Below are 12,772 nucleotides of genomic sequence, written 5' to 3'. Positions count from 1 at the left end.
CGTACTATTCCGCTGGTGTTCTTTTTCCTATCATTAATATACCTGAAGAAGGATTTGTCCCCTTTTTTAATGTTCTTTGCTAGGTTTTCTTCCACTCGTAGTTTGGCCTCCCTAACTGCTGTTTTGACCACTGCAGACCTGGCCCTGTATTGACTGTTAGCTTCTCCTTTCCCCGTACGTTTGTATGAAAGAAATGCTCTTTTTTTCTCCTTGATGAGATACGAGATTTCATCCGTGAACCATTGAGGTTTCTTGTTTCTTTGTTGTTTATTTACCGATTTTATGTAACGGACAGTTGCCTCCTGTAGGGTCAGTTTCAGGATTGACCACATAGCTTCCACATTATCAGTTTCCTCCTAATCCTGTAGCGTTTGCTGGACGAAATCTCCCATGCGTGCGAAGTCCGCGCCCCGGAATTTGAGTACCCTCGTTTTTGTTTGTGATTTAGGGAAGCCCTTCCTAAGGTTGAACCATACCATGTTATGGTCACTGGAGGCTAGTATTTCTCCCATCGAGACCTCCGAGACGCTTTCTCCGTTTGTAAGTACTAGATCTAGGATGGCCTGGGCCCTAGTGGGCTCATGTATCATTTGTTTAAGTCGTACTCCCGTCATGGACGATAATATCCTCCTGCTCCCACAAGTTGTTGCTGAGAGTGTATTCCAGTCTACATCAGGCATGTTGAAGTCCCCTAACAGAACAGCGTCCCCCCTTAAAGTGATATTCTCAATGTCTTCAATTAATTCTGCGTCCTTGTCCTCCGATTGTCTTGGAGGTCTGTATACCACCCCAAGGTATAAACATTTTTCTCTGCCTCTGGCCAGGTTTACCCAGATGGATTCCCCGGTGTAATTGACATCGGTGATCCTGGTTGTTTTGATGTTTTCTTTGATGTAAAGTGCAACCCCCCCCTCCTAACTTACCCTCTCTGTCTTTGCGAAGCAGGTTGTACCCTGGAATAGTTATATCCCACCCATGAGAGTCTGTGAACCATGTTTCGGATATTACCACCACGTCCAGGTCTGCATCCACTATTTCTGTTTCCAGTTCTAGAAATTTATTCCCTAAACTGTGTGCGTTAACATACATAGCTCTCCACTGTTTGTGTTTGCTAAACCCATGTAGAGAGCTACCCCTCTGTGTCAAAGAGTCTCCTAGTGAATCTTTAGCAGTAAGGGTACTTACCTCGTACCTAGAAGCGGAGTTTTGGATCATCACATCAGGGTTGTTACTTACTGCTCCTGTATATAAGTGGGTACCCTCCCCCAACTTACCTAGTTTAAAGCCCTTCTAAGTAGGCGGGCTAGACGATGTTCGAAGACATTCTTACCTCTGCTGGTCAGGTGTAGTCCGTCTGGTCCCTGCAGCGTCTCTCCATGGTTCAGGAATCCGAAGTTCATTTCCCGGCACCACCCATTCGTCTTCAGGATATGTTCGTCCCTCTCTCTTCCCTTGCCCCTAACAGGAAGAATTGAAGAGAATACTACCTGTGCATCTGTCCGCTTCAGCCTCTTCCCCAGATCTCTGAAGTCTCTAGCTATGTCCTCCACGCTGTTCTTGGCTGTGTCATTCGTTCCAACGTGGATGAGCAGCATGGGGAAGTGGTCCTGGGGCCTAAGAAGTCTGTCAAGGCAGGCGGTCACATCACGTATTCTGGCTCCAGGCAGACAGCAGATCTCCCTCGACTGTATATCTGGCCTGCATACTGGTCCCTCGGTGCCTCTCAGCATGGAGTCCCCAATGGTTATTACTCTCCGCTTCTTTTGGGGGGGGTCGATCTGCTGTCCCTGGGGATGATGACGCGTGTTGAACCTGGTCCTGCTTCACATCGGCAGTCTCTTCTTGCAGTACGTGAAATCTGTTCTTCAGATTAAGTTGTGGAGTCGATGTGAAGTTGCCCTGGTGAGAGAAAGAATAGGAAGGTGAAGAGTTTGTAGATGGGGAGGGCCTCCTACGTTTACCTGTGGAGGAGGTCACTAACTGCCAGGAGTCAGTGTCTCCAGCCATCTCCTGGATTCCAACTGTTGGTTCCAGTGTCGACGGCCCTGGTGTCTCAACAAGGGATCTGCCACAGGTGTGTTCGGTTATAAGGGACAGCTCCTGCACTATTCCATCGATGTAAGCCTCATCCTCTCTGATGCCTCTCAGGCGTTTCACCTCCTCCCTGAGGCTCTTTAGTTCCTGTATGATGTTGTCGTCTTGCTGGCCGACCTCTTCTGTCTGAGTAGAGGTCGTAATGTACTGCAGTGGGATGGTCTCGGTCTGCACTGAGACTTCCTTAGTGCAGGGAGTGCCGATCTTGCTTGTAGGCTTCACGCTTCTTGTTCACCCTGCCATACTTGGAAATATATGTGGTCTGCCTGTTAACGAGAAGATGAGAGATGAGGGAGAGTATATGAGAGGGAATAAAGAGAAAGAGAGATAGTATGAGAGTATGTTGGTTAGTGCGTCTGAAGGGTAGTGAATGAAAAAGGTGTCAGAAGGGATAGTATGAGAGGGTGTCTGAAGAGTAGCGTTTGAAAAGTTAGTGGGTCAGAGGAATCTAAGCAGCAGGATGTGTGAATGTAAGATTGAGCTTAAGCTAGGATGAGCTTAAGCTAGATGTCCTGCAGTGTCTTGTTTCCCTAGATTTGGCTCCTCTTGAGGCTCCTCGCAAAGGCGCTCTCGCTAAGGCGAGCGCCTTTGCCGCTCGCCTTCGCCGCACGCCGAATGGCTGCGCGCCGTTGGCTTGCCTCCTTTAATGGAGGAGCCCGGTCGCTGTTTGCTTACGTTGTGGGGTGGGTGGAGCTACTCACGCCGCGACCCCAGCAAGTCCCCTCATGCTCTGTGCTGCAAGCACCTCTCTTTGCCTCCTGCCTCCTGCCTCCTAGTCCTCCTTCTCCTCTGCTCTGTTCGGAACCTTCTCCCTGCCTGCCTCGGTCTGATCAGGTGCAGCGCCCGTTGGCTTGCCTCCTTTAATGGAGGAGCCCGGTCGCTGTTTGCTTACGTTGTGGGGTGGGCGGAGCTACTCACGCCGCGACCCCAGCAAGGCCCCTCGTGCTCTGTGCTGCAAGCGCCTCTCTCTGCCTCCTGCCTCCTGGTCCTCCTTCTCCTCTGTTCTGTTCGGAACCTTCTCCCTGCCTGCCTCGGTCCGATCAGGTGCAGCGCCCGTTGGCTTGCCTCCTTTAATGGAGGAGCCCGGTCGCTGTTTGCTTACGTTGTGGGGTGGGCGGAGCTACTCACGCCGCGACCCCAGCAAGTCCCCTCGTGCTCTGTGCTGCAAGCGCCCATCTCCACCCAATCTCTGCCCCAGACCCCGCCCCCATAATAGTACTAATTGTAACACCATTTTTTCCATTCATTTTTCATATATGCACACACATAATATAATCATATTAACAACACATAATGGTTAACCACAAAATTAAAATAAACCAAGCACACTGTATGCTTTTCAACATTCATTCCTACCTGAAAACAGATAACCCCATGCAAATGCAGGACCAAAAACTAAACGTACTAATATTTACAAACAAACCCTAAGATGCAAGACTCTGCAAGCAGTACAACCCCAGAGGAAAAGAAACAAATGCACTTCTTCCTGAACAGATAGCAGATGTAAATCAATCACTAAATAAAAAAATAAAAGCATTCCCGTACTGTTGTCTCTCTTCCTCCATGCTGTGCCTTGCCTTCTGGCCTGCCCCCGGTGTTATCTTGGGGCCGGTCCATGGTGCTTGCTCCCCGAGTGCTGCAGTGCACAAAGCTGTGGGCAGTGGCTCCTCACGTGCATCCCGCGCCTCATCTGACATTGCAACGTAAGAGAGAAGGCTTCCAGCTCAGGCACAGGACGCGCATAGGAATCTTTTCCCATGGCTTTATGCATTGCAGCACTCAGGGAGGCAGCCTGAAAATAACGCATTGATCGCACCGTGGACTGGCGGCTGAAGAACACTGTCTTGGGCTCGAAGGATGTGCGAGCCCTATGGACCGGCAGAAAATTTCTGCGGACCGGCACCAGTCCACGGACCGGCACCAGTCCACGGACCGGCGGTTGAAGAACATTGTTCTATTATGACTCAGATAGAACAGTGGACAATTAATTTCAAACTGAAACTCAATATGGAAAAGACCAAACTTTTCTTGGCTAGTCCCAAAGACAAAATAACAAACCCATTTCTTCAATCTTCAATTTTCAAGTTTATTAAAATATTTGTTAAACCGCTTATTCAAATTTCTAGGCGGTGTACAGCAATAAAATAGGTAAGAGTTTTTAAAACAAAACGTTTGGTATTAAAATATTAAAAACAAGACAGTGTTAATCTAATAGACGTTGACAAAGAGCACATAAGTTGACTACACACAGATGGGAAAGAGGGAAGAACTACAATATTTTAAGTAAAGAGAACATTAAGGGTAAAAACAAAAGGTGGGTAGAGAGACTGGCATTAGTTTAGTCCTGAAAAAGACATTTTTATCCGAAAACATCCTTAAATAAAAAAGTTTTGAGGTTTGCCTTAAATTGCTTTATTGAAGATTCCATCCGTAAATGATGAGGCAATGAGTTCCATAGGGTAGGTGCGGTGACGGCAAAATTATTAATTCTTAAAGTATTCTTAAGTTTAAGAGATGGAACAATTAAGAGATTCTGTGATGTAGAACGAAGAGATTTGACAGGGTAATAGGGAATAAGAAGTCAGTCAATAAATTCTGGTTGACTGTATGAACGAGTGGTGAAGATTAATAATAAAATTTTATAGCTAATTCTGTGCTTGACAGGTAATCAGTGAGCATTAATTAGAAGGGGAGAGACATGATCGTATTTCCTCGCACCATAAATGATTTTGATAGCAGTGTTTTGTATAATCTGGAGACGTCTTATTTCCTTTTTAGCGATGCCCTTGTAGAGGGCATTACAATAATCTATGCAAGTGATTACTAAGGAATGAATTAATATATTAAGAGATGATAGATTTAACAGTTTGGAAAGAGAACGTATCATTCTGAGATGGTGAAAACATTTTTGGACCACTGTACTAATGTGATTATGGTAGGAGAATTTGCAGTCAAAAGTAACTCCCAAAAGTTTGAGAGTAGAAACCACTTTGATTGGAAGAGATTCGAATTTCAGAGGGGCCTGAAGAATTAGTCCCTCTTTAAGGGGGAAAATCATCAGTTTAGATTTGTTAATGTTGAGTTACAACATGTTGGTATCAAGCCATAGTTTAATTTTTTTGAGTTTTAGATTAATAGAGACAACTTCATCAGAATCATTCAGATCAATGGGGTGTATTAGTTGCACATCATCAGCGTATGCGAAAGCGGTAAAGCCAATAGATTGACCCACTGTCAAAAGAGGAGACAACTGATCATGACTGGTCATGACTAACTGATTATTAAATCTATCAAAATTCTGGGAGTCACATTAGACCAACATTTAACACTAGCAGAATACACGAACTTAGTGGTACAAAAATGCTTTTTTACATTGTGGAAATTAAGAACCATAAAAAAATTTGATCCTTTATTGTTCAGACTATTGGTGCAGGCATTAGTTTTAACTATTTTAAACTATTGTAACATCGTCTATTTAGGAGCACCCAAAAAAATTTTAAGGAAATTAAGGATAATTCAGAATACAGCTGTTTGATTGATTTTTGGTTTAAAAAAGAATGACCTTATTAGTCCATATTATCGTTTACTTCATTGGCTGCCTTTGGAGGCAAGAGTATTATTCAAATTTTCCTGTATCTGCTTTAAGCTGATATCGGGATTGTCTCCAGCTTACCTTTTTCCTCATTTTGTGTTGAATAGACCATCAAGAGAAACTAGAAACTTTTACTTATTTGCTTATCCAAAAATTAATGGGTGTAGATATAAGACCTTCTTAGATAGGACTCTAGCATTTCAAGCCGGTAGACAACAATCTCGGTTAGGTAAATGTATTCAGCAAGCTATGTTATCCTATTGCAGTTTTCGGAAATTAATTAAGACCACTTTGTTTGATAAGTTTATTACTTATTGAGTTTTATTATTGAAATTCTATTTTATAAATATTTGTATTTTTTAATGTATTATTGTATTTCGCTGATTGTTCAGCTCTTTATAGTGTAAACCGCCTAGAACCTTTGGTTATGGTGGTATAAAAGAATAAAGTTATTATTATTATTATCATCACTTAAAATGCACTTCTTACATTCTCACCTTGACATCTTGGTGATGTCAGCAAGGAGCATGGGGAAAGATTTCATCAAGATATCAAGGTGATGGAAAGCAGATATCAGAGAAAGTTCAATTCCAGTATGATGGGAGACTATTATTGGTTCTTGCAAAGAGAAACAAATGTACAGTAGAAGCAAGTGTCTCAAACATTTCTCAACATGCTGACATCACTTTTGTGTGAGTTAAGAGAGTCGTAAATATATGCTGTAACATGTCTCCTTATTGTCTTCGTGTTTGTTTTCAGAGTAGACTCCTTAACACAAGTTTGGTGGGACACAGTTCATGCTCGCAATATTGTGCCGATATGGCAAACTGTCTAAAAAATCGGTATCGTGTATCTCAGAAACCTGACGTGCTAGCTGAATTTCAATTACAAATCTGAAATCAGCATCATTAAATTAACTAAGAACGCTTCTTAAATTCTCAGTAACAAAGAAACATATTTTTTTGACTAGTGTTATTGGCATATGCTAATGACTTATTAATTTATTAACTGTACAATCTCTACCATTTCTATTTACGTAATTGGAAGTTTTCAGGAGTCAAAGTGAATTAGACCAAATCGCTGGCCATGCCCTTGTCTTTACATGTTTATAAATATCATCTGGGTGATGCTCAACTAAAATGGTTTGATAAAGTGAAATATTTAGGTATCTGGTTTGGACCTTCTGTTGAAAGTTCATTGGAAATCAATAGACAGTTGATAACTTACCCTGGTTGATTAAATCTTTGTGCGCTGGTCTCCTCTATACTTGTCCTGGTGGGGCAGATTAAAAGCGATAAAAATGGTATTAACTCCTGAAGTGAATTATATACTGAGTATGATAGCTACCTCTCATGTTCCCGGATAAGTTTTATAAATCTATAGAAGGAAAAATACTTACCCCCTGTTTTACTAAGGTGCGCTATGCATTTTAGCGCATGCTAAATATACGTGTACGCTAATCGCTAACGTGTCCATAGACTAACATGCACGCTTCCAGAGGGTGTGATAGGACAGAGTACGGTACTGGGGTTCAAGAAGGGATTAGATAATTTCCTGAAGGAAAAGGGGATAGAAGGGTATAGATAGAGGATTACTATACAGGTCCTGGACTTGATGGGCCGCCGTGTGAGCGGACTGCTGGGCATGATGGACCTCTGGTCTGACCCAGCAGAGGCAATACTTATGTGTTAGCATTAAGAGTATGGTTAGCGCACCTTTGTGAAAGGAGCCCTTAGTTTCCTATGGAAAGGGAACCTACCACATATTGGCTTTTTGTAAAATGAGAATGTTAAAAGATTCAATTTTCCAGATTTTAAGCTATATCATTCCTCTTTTTTAGTTGCCTCTGCAGTGTACTGATATGCTCCAACAACTGATGTTGATGTACCCAAATGGTTAGTATCGGAGAGAGAAATTGTGGCCCCATTTCCCTTGAGTGGGTTTTTTTTAACTGCTCAGGTTGAATGTGTGGCACCAGAGTCTCCAATTTTGAAGGCTATATCTACTGTATTTAAGTCTATTGCTTGTGACTTAGGATTTTTGTGGCCGGTATATGAGTATACATATATCTATTTGGCTTAACCCAGAAATTAAGATTCAAGGTATTGTTCTTAATTGGTTAGAATGGCAACGTAAAGGAATTGGGTTTGTGAGTCAGTTTGTTCAAGGCAACGACTTTAAATCATTTCAGAATCTGTGTGCAGAGTTTCAGTTGGAGTCAAAGCACTTTTTTCAATGGCTGCAGCTGAAACAATGTCTAGTAAGAACAACTTATAAAGCAAGGATTCATGTTAATGATTCGAGCTTATTACACTTTTGGGTAGGCCTTATGAGGCAATCAATAAAAGCCTCTTCTGTTTATCGTAAAGTTAAGTTCAAGAGGACAAATACTTGTGCCATACTGCAGCAGTTGTGTGAACATGATTTTGTGGAAAATATAAATGATGATTTGGAAAATTTTCTGGGGTAAAGTCTGCAGGCTGGTGTTATCTGCCTCTATAATTCAATCTTTATTTTATGTAGCACACGGGGCATTTTGGACACCTTCCAAGGTTTCTAAGATGTCTACACATGGGTTTAGTTTATGCTGGACTTGTAAATCAGGTGTAGGCACCTTTTCTCATATGTTATTTGAATGCGCTGTCGTTAAATCATTTTGGGATGTGATTTGGCAGCGAATGCAAGATATATTTGGGCTTCATACTGTGTTAACTTACAAAATTGTTAACTTACAAAATTGTGTTCAGCTGCTTTGCCACATTTGGCTCAGAAATATAAAGCTAAATTGTTTGACACTCTTATGGGCTTAGCTATTCAACATATTTTATCAGAATGTAAAAGAAAGAAGGGAAGGCCGATTTATACCGCGTAAAGCTTTATTTGTTACAAATTTTCTTAAAGGAATAGATCTCTCTATCTTTTTTCACTTGTTTCTCCAGGGGTATAGTGTGGTCTAAGGAAAAGTTTTTGAATATTCCTCTAATATTTATATGATTTGTAGTTTGTACGGTCTGTGTCTGTGTATGGCCATTTGGAGGAGGATGGGCAGGGGAGGGCTTCAATGGCTGGGAGGGTGTAGATGGGCTGGAGTAAGTCTTAACAGAGATTTCGGCAGTTGGAACCCAAGCACAGTACCGGGTAAAGCTTTGGATTCTCGCCCAGAAATAGCTAAGAAGAAAAAAAAAAATAAAAAAAATTTTTAAATTGAATCAGGTTGGGCAGACTGGATGGACCATTTGGGTCTTTATCTGCCGTCATTACTATGTTACTATGTTACTAATTATGTCTACCTTTTTCTTTTGAACTTTTTCTTTGATGACAATCACATATATTCCTTAATAATGGAGCTCTGTATTTCTGTCACAAGAGGATTCTTGTATTTAATTTGAAATGCAAAAAAAAAAAAAGAATGGAAAACTATTGCTGCACTTTCCTTTTCAGCATGGTGGTCCAGCATTTGTTTAATTCGCAAATATGAAGAGGTGACTGCCATCAGATAGAATAATGTTCATTATACACAGAAAGTTTGGACTCTTTTGGATAACTTTTGTAATTTGCTTACTGTATAATTTCAGTTTTTATCTTGAGTTCCCAATTTGCCTTTAATATACTTTTGTCTTAGGGGGGATGTTATTGGGTGATTCCATGTTTGTATTGTTTAAAATCGATAAAATACATATTTTGAAAAAAAAGAAAGAAAGAAACGACTCTAAAACTACATCCATGTTTGGCAGGCTACTTCCTGTATGCTGGGAGCAATTCAACAGATTCTAAAGAGATCGCTGCCACTTTGCTCAGTCCAACAATCCAAGCAACAAATGACGGTGCATGCTATGTGAGTTATTACCCTGACCTGCTCTATGGATTTAATGTTGTAGGAGTTTATGCTGTGAAAATATAATCTAGTCACTGAGAATTTATTGATATATTGATGCACAGGGTACACTTAGGTCCGGATTCTGTATAGGACGCCCGTCTCAAAATCCAACGGGCGTCCTATACAGAATCAGGCCTAAAATAAACCCGATTCTGTAACCAACGTCCATGTTACAGACACCGGTTACAGAATCGGGTTATTGTAGACACAGCCGCTACACTTATTCTGGCAAGGGATCTCCCTGCCACGATAAGTGTAGTGGCCGCAGTTGCAGCTACAAGTCTTCCCTCCCCCCCTCCCGAACGAATGAGGCAGGAGGGATTCCCAACCCCTCCTTCCGGAAGAACCCCCCTGAAGTTCGCTGGCAGGAGAGTGCCCAACCCTTCCTGCCTGAAGACCCCTCACCCCCGAAGTTTGCTGAAAGGAGGATGCCCAACCCCTCCTGCCAGAAGACCCCCATCCCCCCTGAAGTACGCTGGCAGGAGGGTACCCAACCTCCTGCCAGAAGACACTCATGCGAAGGACCCTCCTGTGAAGAACCCCCCCTGTAAATACCCCCTCTCCGCTAACACCTTCCACTAACCTTAAGAGTTGGATGGATGGCAGGCCCACCTATGTCAAAATGAGGTAGACCTGCCCCTTTGCGGTGCATTTGGGATGCGCTGGGGAGGGGCCTAGGCCTGATTGGCCCAGATGCCTAAGGCCCTTCCTATGGGCAGGGCCTTAGGAACATGGGCCAATCAGACCTAGGCCCCTCCCCAGTTCATCCCACAATGCACCGGGAAGGGGCAGGCCCACCTCATTTTGACAGAGGTGAGTCAGACGGCCAGACGGTAGGAAGACCCATCTATCCAACTTTTAAGGTTAGTGGGGGTGGTAGCGGGGGGAGTTCCTTCGCATGGAGGGTTTGTGCACCCTCCTGCCGGCAATCATCAGGGGTGGGTGGGGGGGGGAGGTCTTCCAGCAGGAGAGGTTTGGCGAGCCTCCCTAGGCTCCCGGAGGCACCTCTAATATAAGCGGTCTGCCTGGGGAACATTTTTTTTTTTAAACGTGCATTCCGATTGGCTGGTCCTACAGCTGCCTACAATCAGGTCGCTGTTTGCAGAATATGGGTCTAACAGTTTATTCTACTACTGTAGTTTATTCTGGATGGTCTGGGGTGATATTGAGGACTTAGGGTTATGTTTAACTTAATTTTTTTTAAAAGCCTTTGTCTTACTTTTTGCTGTCTCTGTTATTTATTTGAAAACATTTACATCCCACTACTCCCAAGTATTTAGTGGATTACAATCATAAATTCAAGACAACAAAATACAACCCCTTTTAAAATAAAATCATCAAAACCTCCTGAAAATGAAGTATATTAAGATGTTTCCTGAAATCTAACACATTGTTAAGAAATCAAAGCTCCACCAGCAAAGATTTCCACAGCTTTGGCCCAATACAGGACAAAGCACACCTATAAGATACCAAGAGAAGGGATTCAAGAGTAAATTGAAGACAATATGTGTGTGTACTCTGCAAGGGAAATTCTATAATCTAGGCACCAATATTTACATATTGCTTGCAAGTGTAAATGTATAGAATATTAGCACTTATGTATATAAGTATACAACCATAGGCACTATTTAAATAGGTTTGGATGAAGAACACTCCAATATCCAATTTAATCAAATGTAAGAAATTATCTCACATTCATGCCGTGCTTCATTCTCCAAGGTTGAATTATACGGACGAAACATGTTGGTGATTCTACCCCCCGTTGAAAAGCGTCTTATGCACAGCTAAGTACTTTTAGTACATATTGATTTAAGCTAAATATTTAAGTTTATTAAATTAAAAACAATTAAAGTATTTATTGAACTGGATCCGATGACGAGTGGGAACATAAAGGCCAGCACAATGAGAGTAGTTTGAGTGCTTGGTGGCCCGCTGAGGACCAGTAAGACTACCGTATTTTCACGCATATAACGCGCGCGCTATACACGATTTTACAAACCGTGCATAACCATGCGCGTTATACGCGTGAGCGAGTTTTACAACTTTTTTTTTACATAGTTCCCCCCCCCCCCCGACGTCCGATTCACCCCGCAGGACCGCTCGCACCCCCACCCCGAAGGACAGCTCGCACCCCCACAGCCTCCCCACCCCCCCCCATCATGGAGAAGCTCCTACTATTGTCCTGCTGCTTCCTCTGCTGGCAGTCCCGGCTCTTCTGTGAGCCCTGCGTCTGCGCTGCTTCCTCTTCCGGCGGTCCCGCCCTTTCTCTAACGTCAGAGAAAGGGCGGGACCGCCGGAAGAGGAAGCAGCGCAGACGCAGGGCTCACAGAAGGGGTGGGACCGCCGGCAGAGGAAGCAGCAGGACAACGGTAGGAGCTTCTCCATGATGGGGGGGTGGGGAGGCTGTGGGGGTGCGAGCGGTCCTTCGGGGTGGGGGTGAGGGTGCGAGCGGTCCTTCGGGGTGGGGGTGCAAGCGGTCCTGTGGGGGGGGTGAATCGGACGTCGGGGGGGGCATCAGGCTTTCAGGGTGGGGACAGGATTTCAAGGGGGAGAGGAGAGTCGGGGTGGGCGAAAGGAGAGTCGGGATGGCCAGAGGAGAGTCGGGCGGCGACGGGAGAGTCGGGGCGGCATGCACGGTATATGGGTGTGGGCGGTATATAAAAATTTCTTTACATAAATTACAGTTTTCTGCGTGCTATACCCGTGTGCGCGTTTTACACGGGTGCGCGGTATATGAGTGAAAATACGGTAGTTATAACCTTGGAGAATGAAGCATGGCATGAATGTGAGATAATTTCTTACATTTGATTATATTGTATAAGTATACACTTACACATGCCTGCAGAAGGGCACCTAAGCACTATTCTGTAACTTAACATGGCACATAATACAAGGGGGAATACATATAAATGGTGCATGGATAGAATTCTATAATTTACTCATACTCTTGCTGTATTGAGGTGCCCAAATTTACACTATGGTCTATGACTTGTTTTAAATGTTAGGCATATTGATATTGGGTTACACTAGTATTCTATGATGAACCTGTGCACCCAGGTGCTGTTATAGAATAGGCTTCTTCCACGGGGACATGGTGCTCCTAAATGGAGGTGAGAATGACATGGTGGTTGTTACCCGTGGCTAGCCGTGGGTAACCCGCCGAAACGGGAAGAGAAAATTAGTGGTTGCTACGGGGACGGGGACAAGGC

The 12,772-nt window shown here is 43.5% G+C and overlaps 1 protein-coding gene across 3 annotated transcripts in view; it reads left to right on the top strand.

Annotated features, from left to right (window-relative positions):
- The window catches only part of MAMDC4 (MAM domain containing 4), a 343,940-nt gene that overhangs the window by 122,719 nt on the left and 208,449 nt on the right, over positions 1–12,772 (top strand). For all 3 annotated transcript variants that reach the window (XM_033959811.1, XM_033959812.1, XM_033959813.1), the window contains one exon: positions 9,421–9,521. In XM_033959811.1, the coding sequence (XP_033815702.1) occupies positions 9,421–9,521 (101 nt within the window). The remainder of the gene's footprint in view (positions 1–9,420; positions 9,522–12,772) is intronic.

Source organism: Geotrypetes seraphini, chromosome 10, assembly GCF_902459505.1.
Source record: "Geotrypetes seraphini chromosome 10, aGeoSer1.1, whole genome shotgun sequence".
Taxonomy (NCBI): domain Eukaryota; kingdom Metazoa; phylum Chordata; class Amphibia; order Gymnophiona; family Dermophiidae; genus Geotrypetes; species Geotrypetes seraphini.
This window is presented reverse-complemented; position numbering and strand designations above follow the sequence as displayed.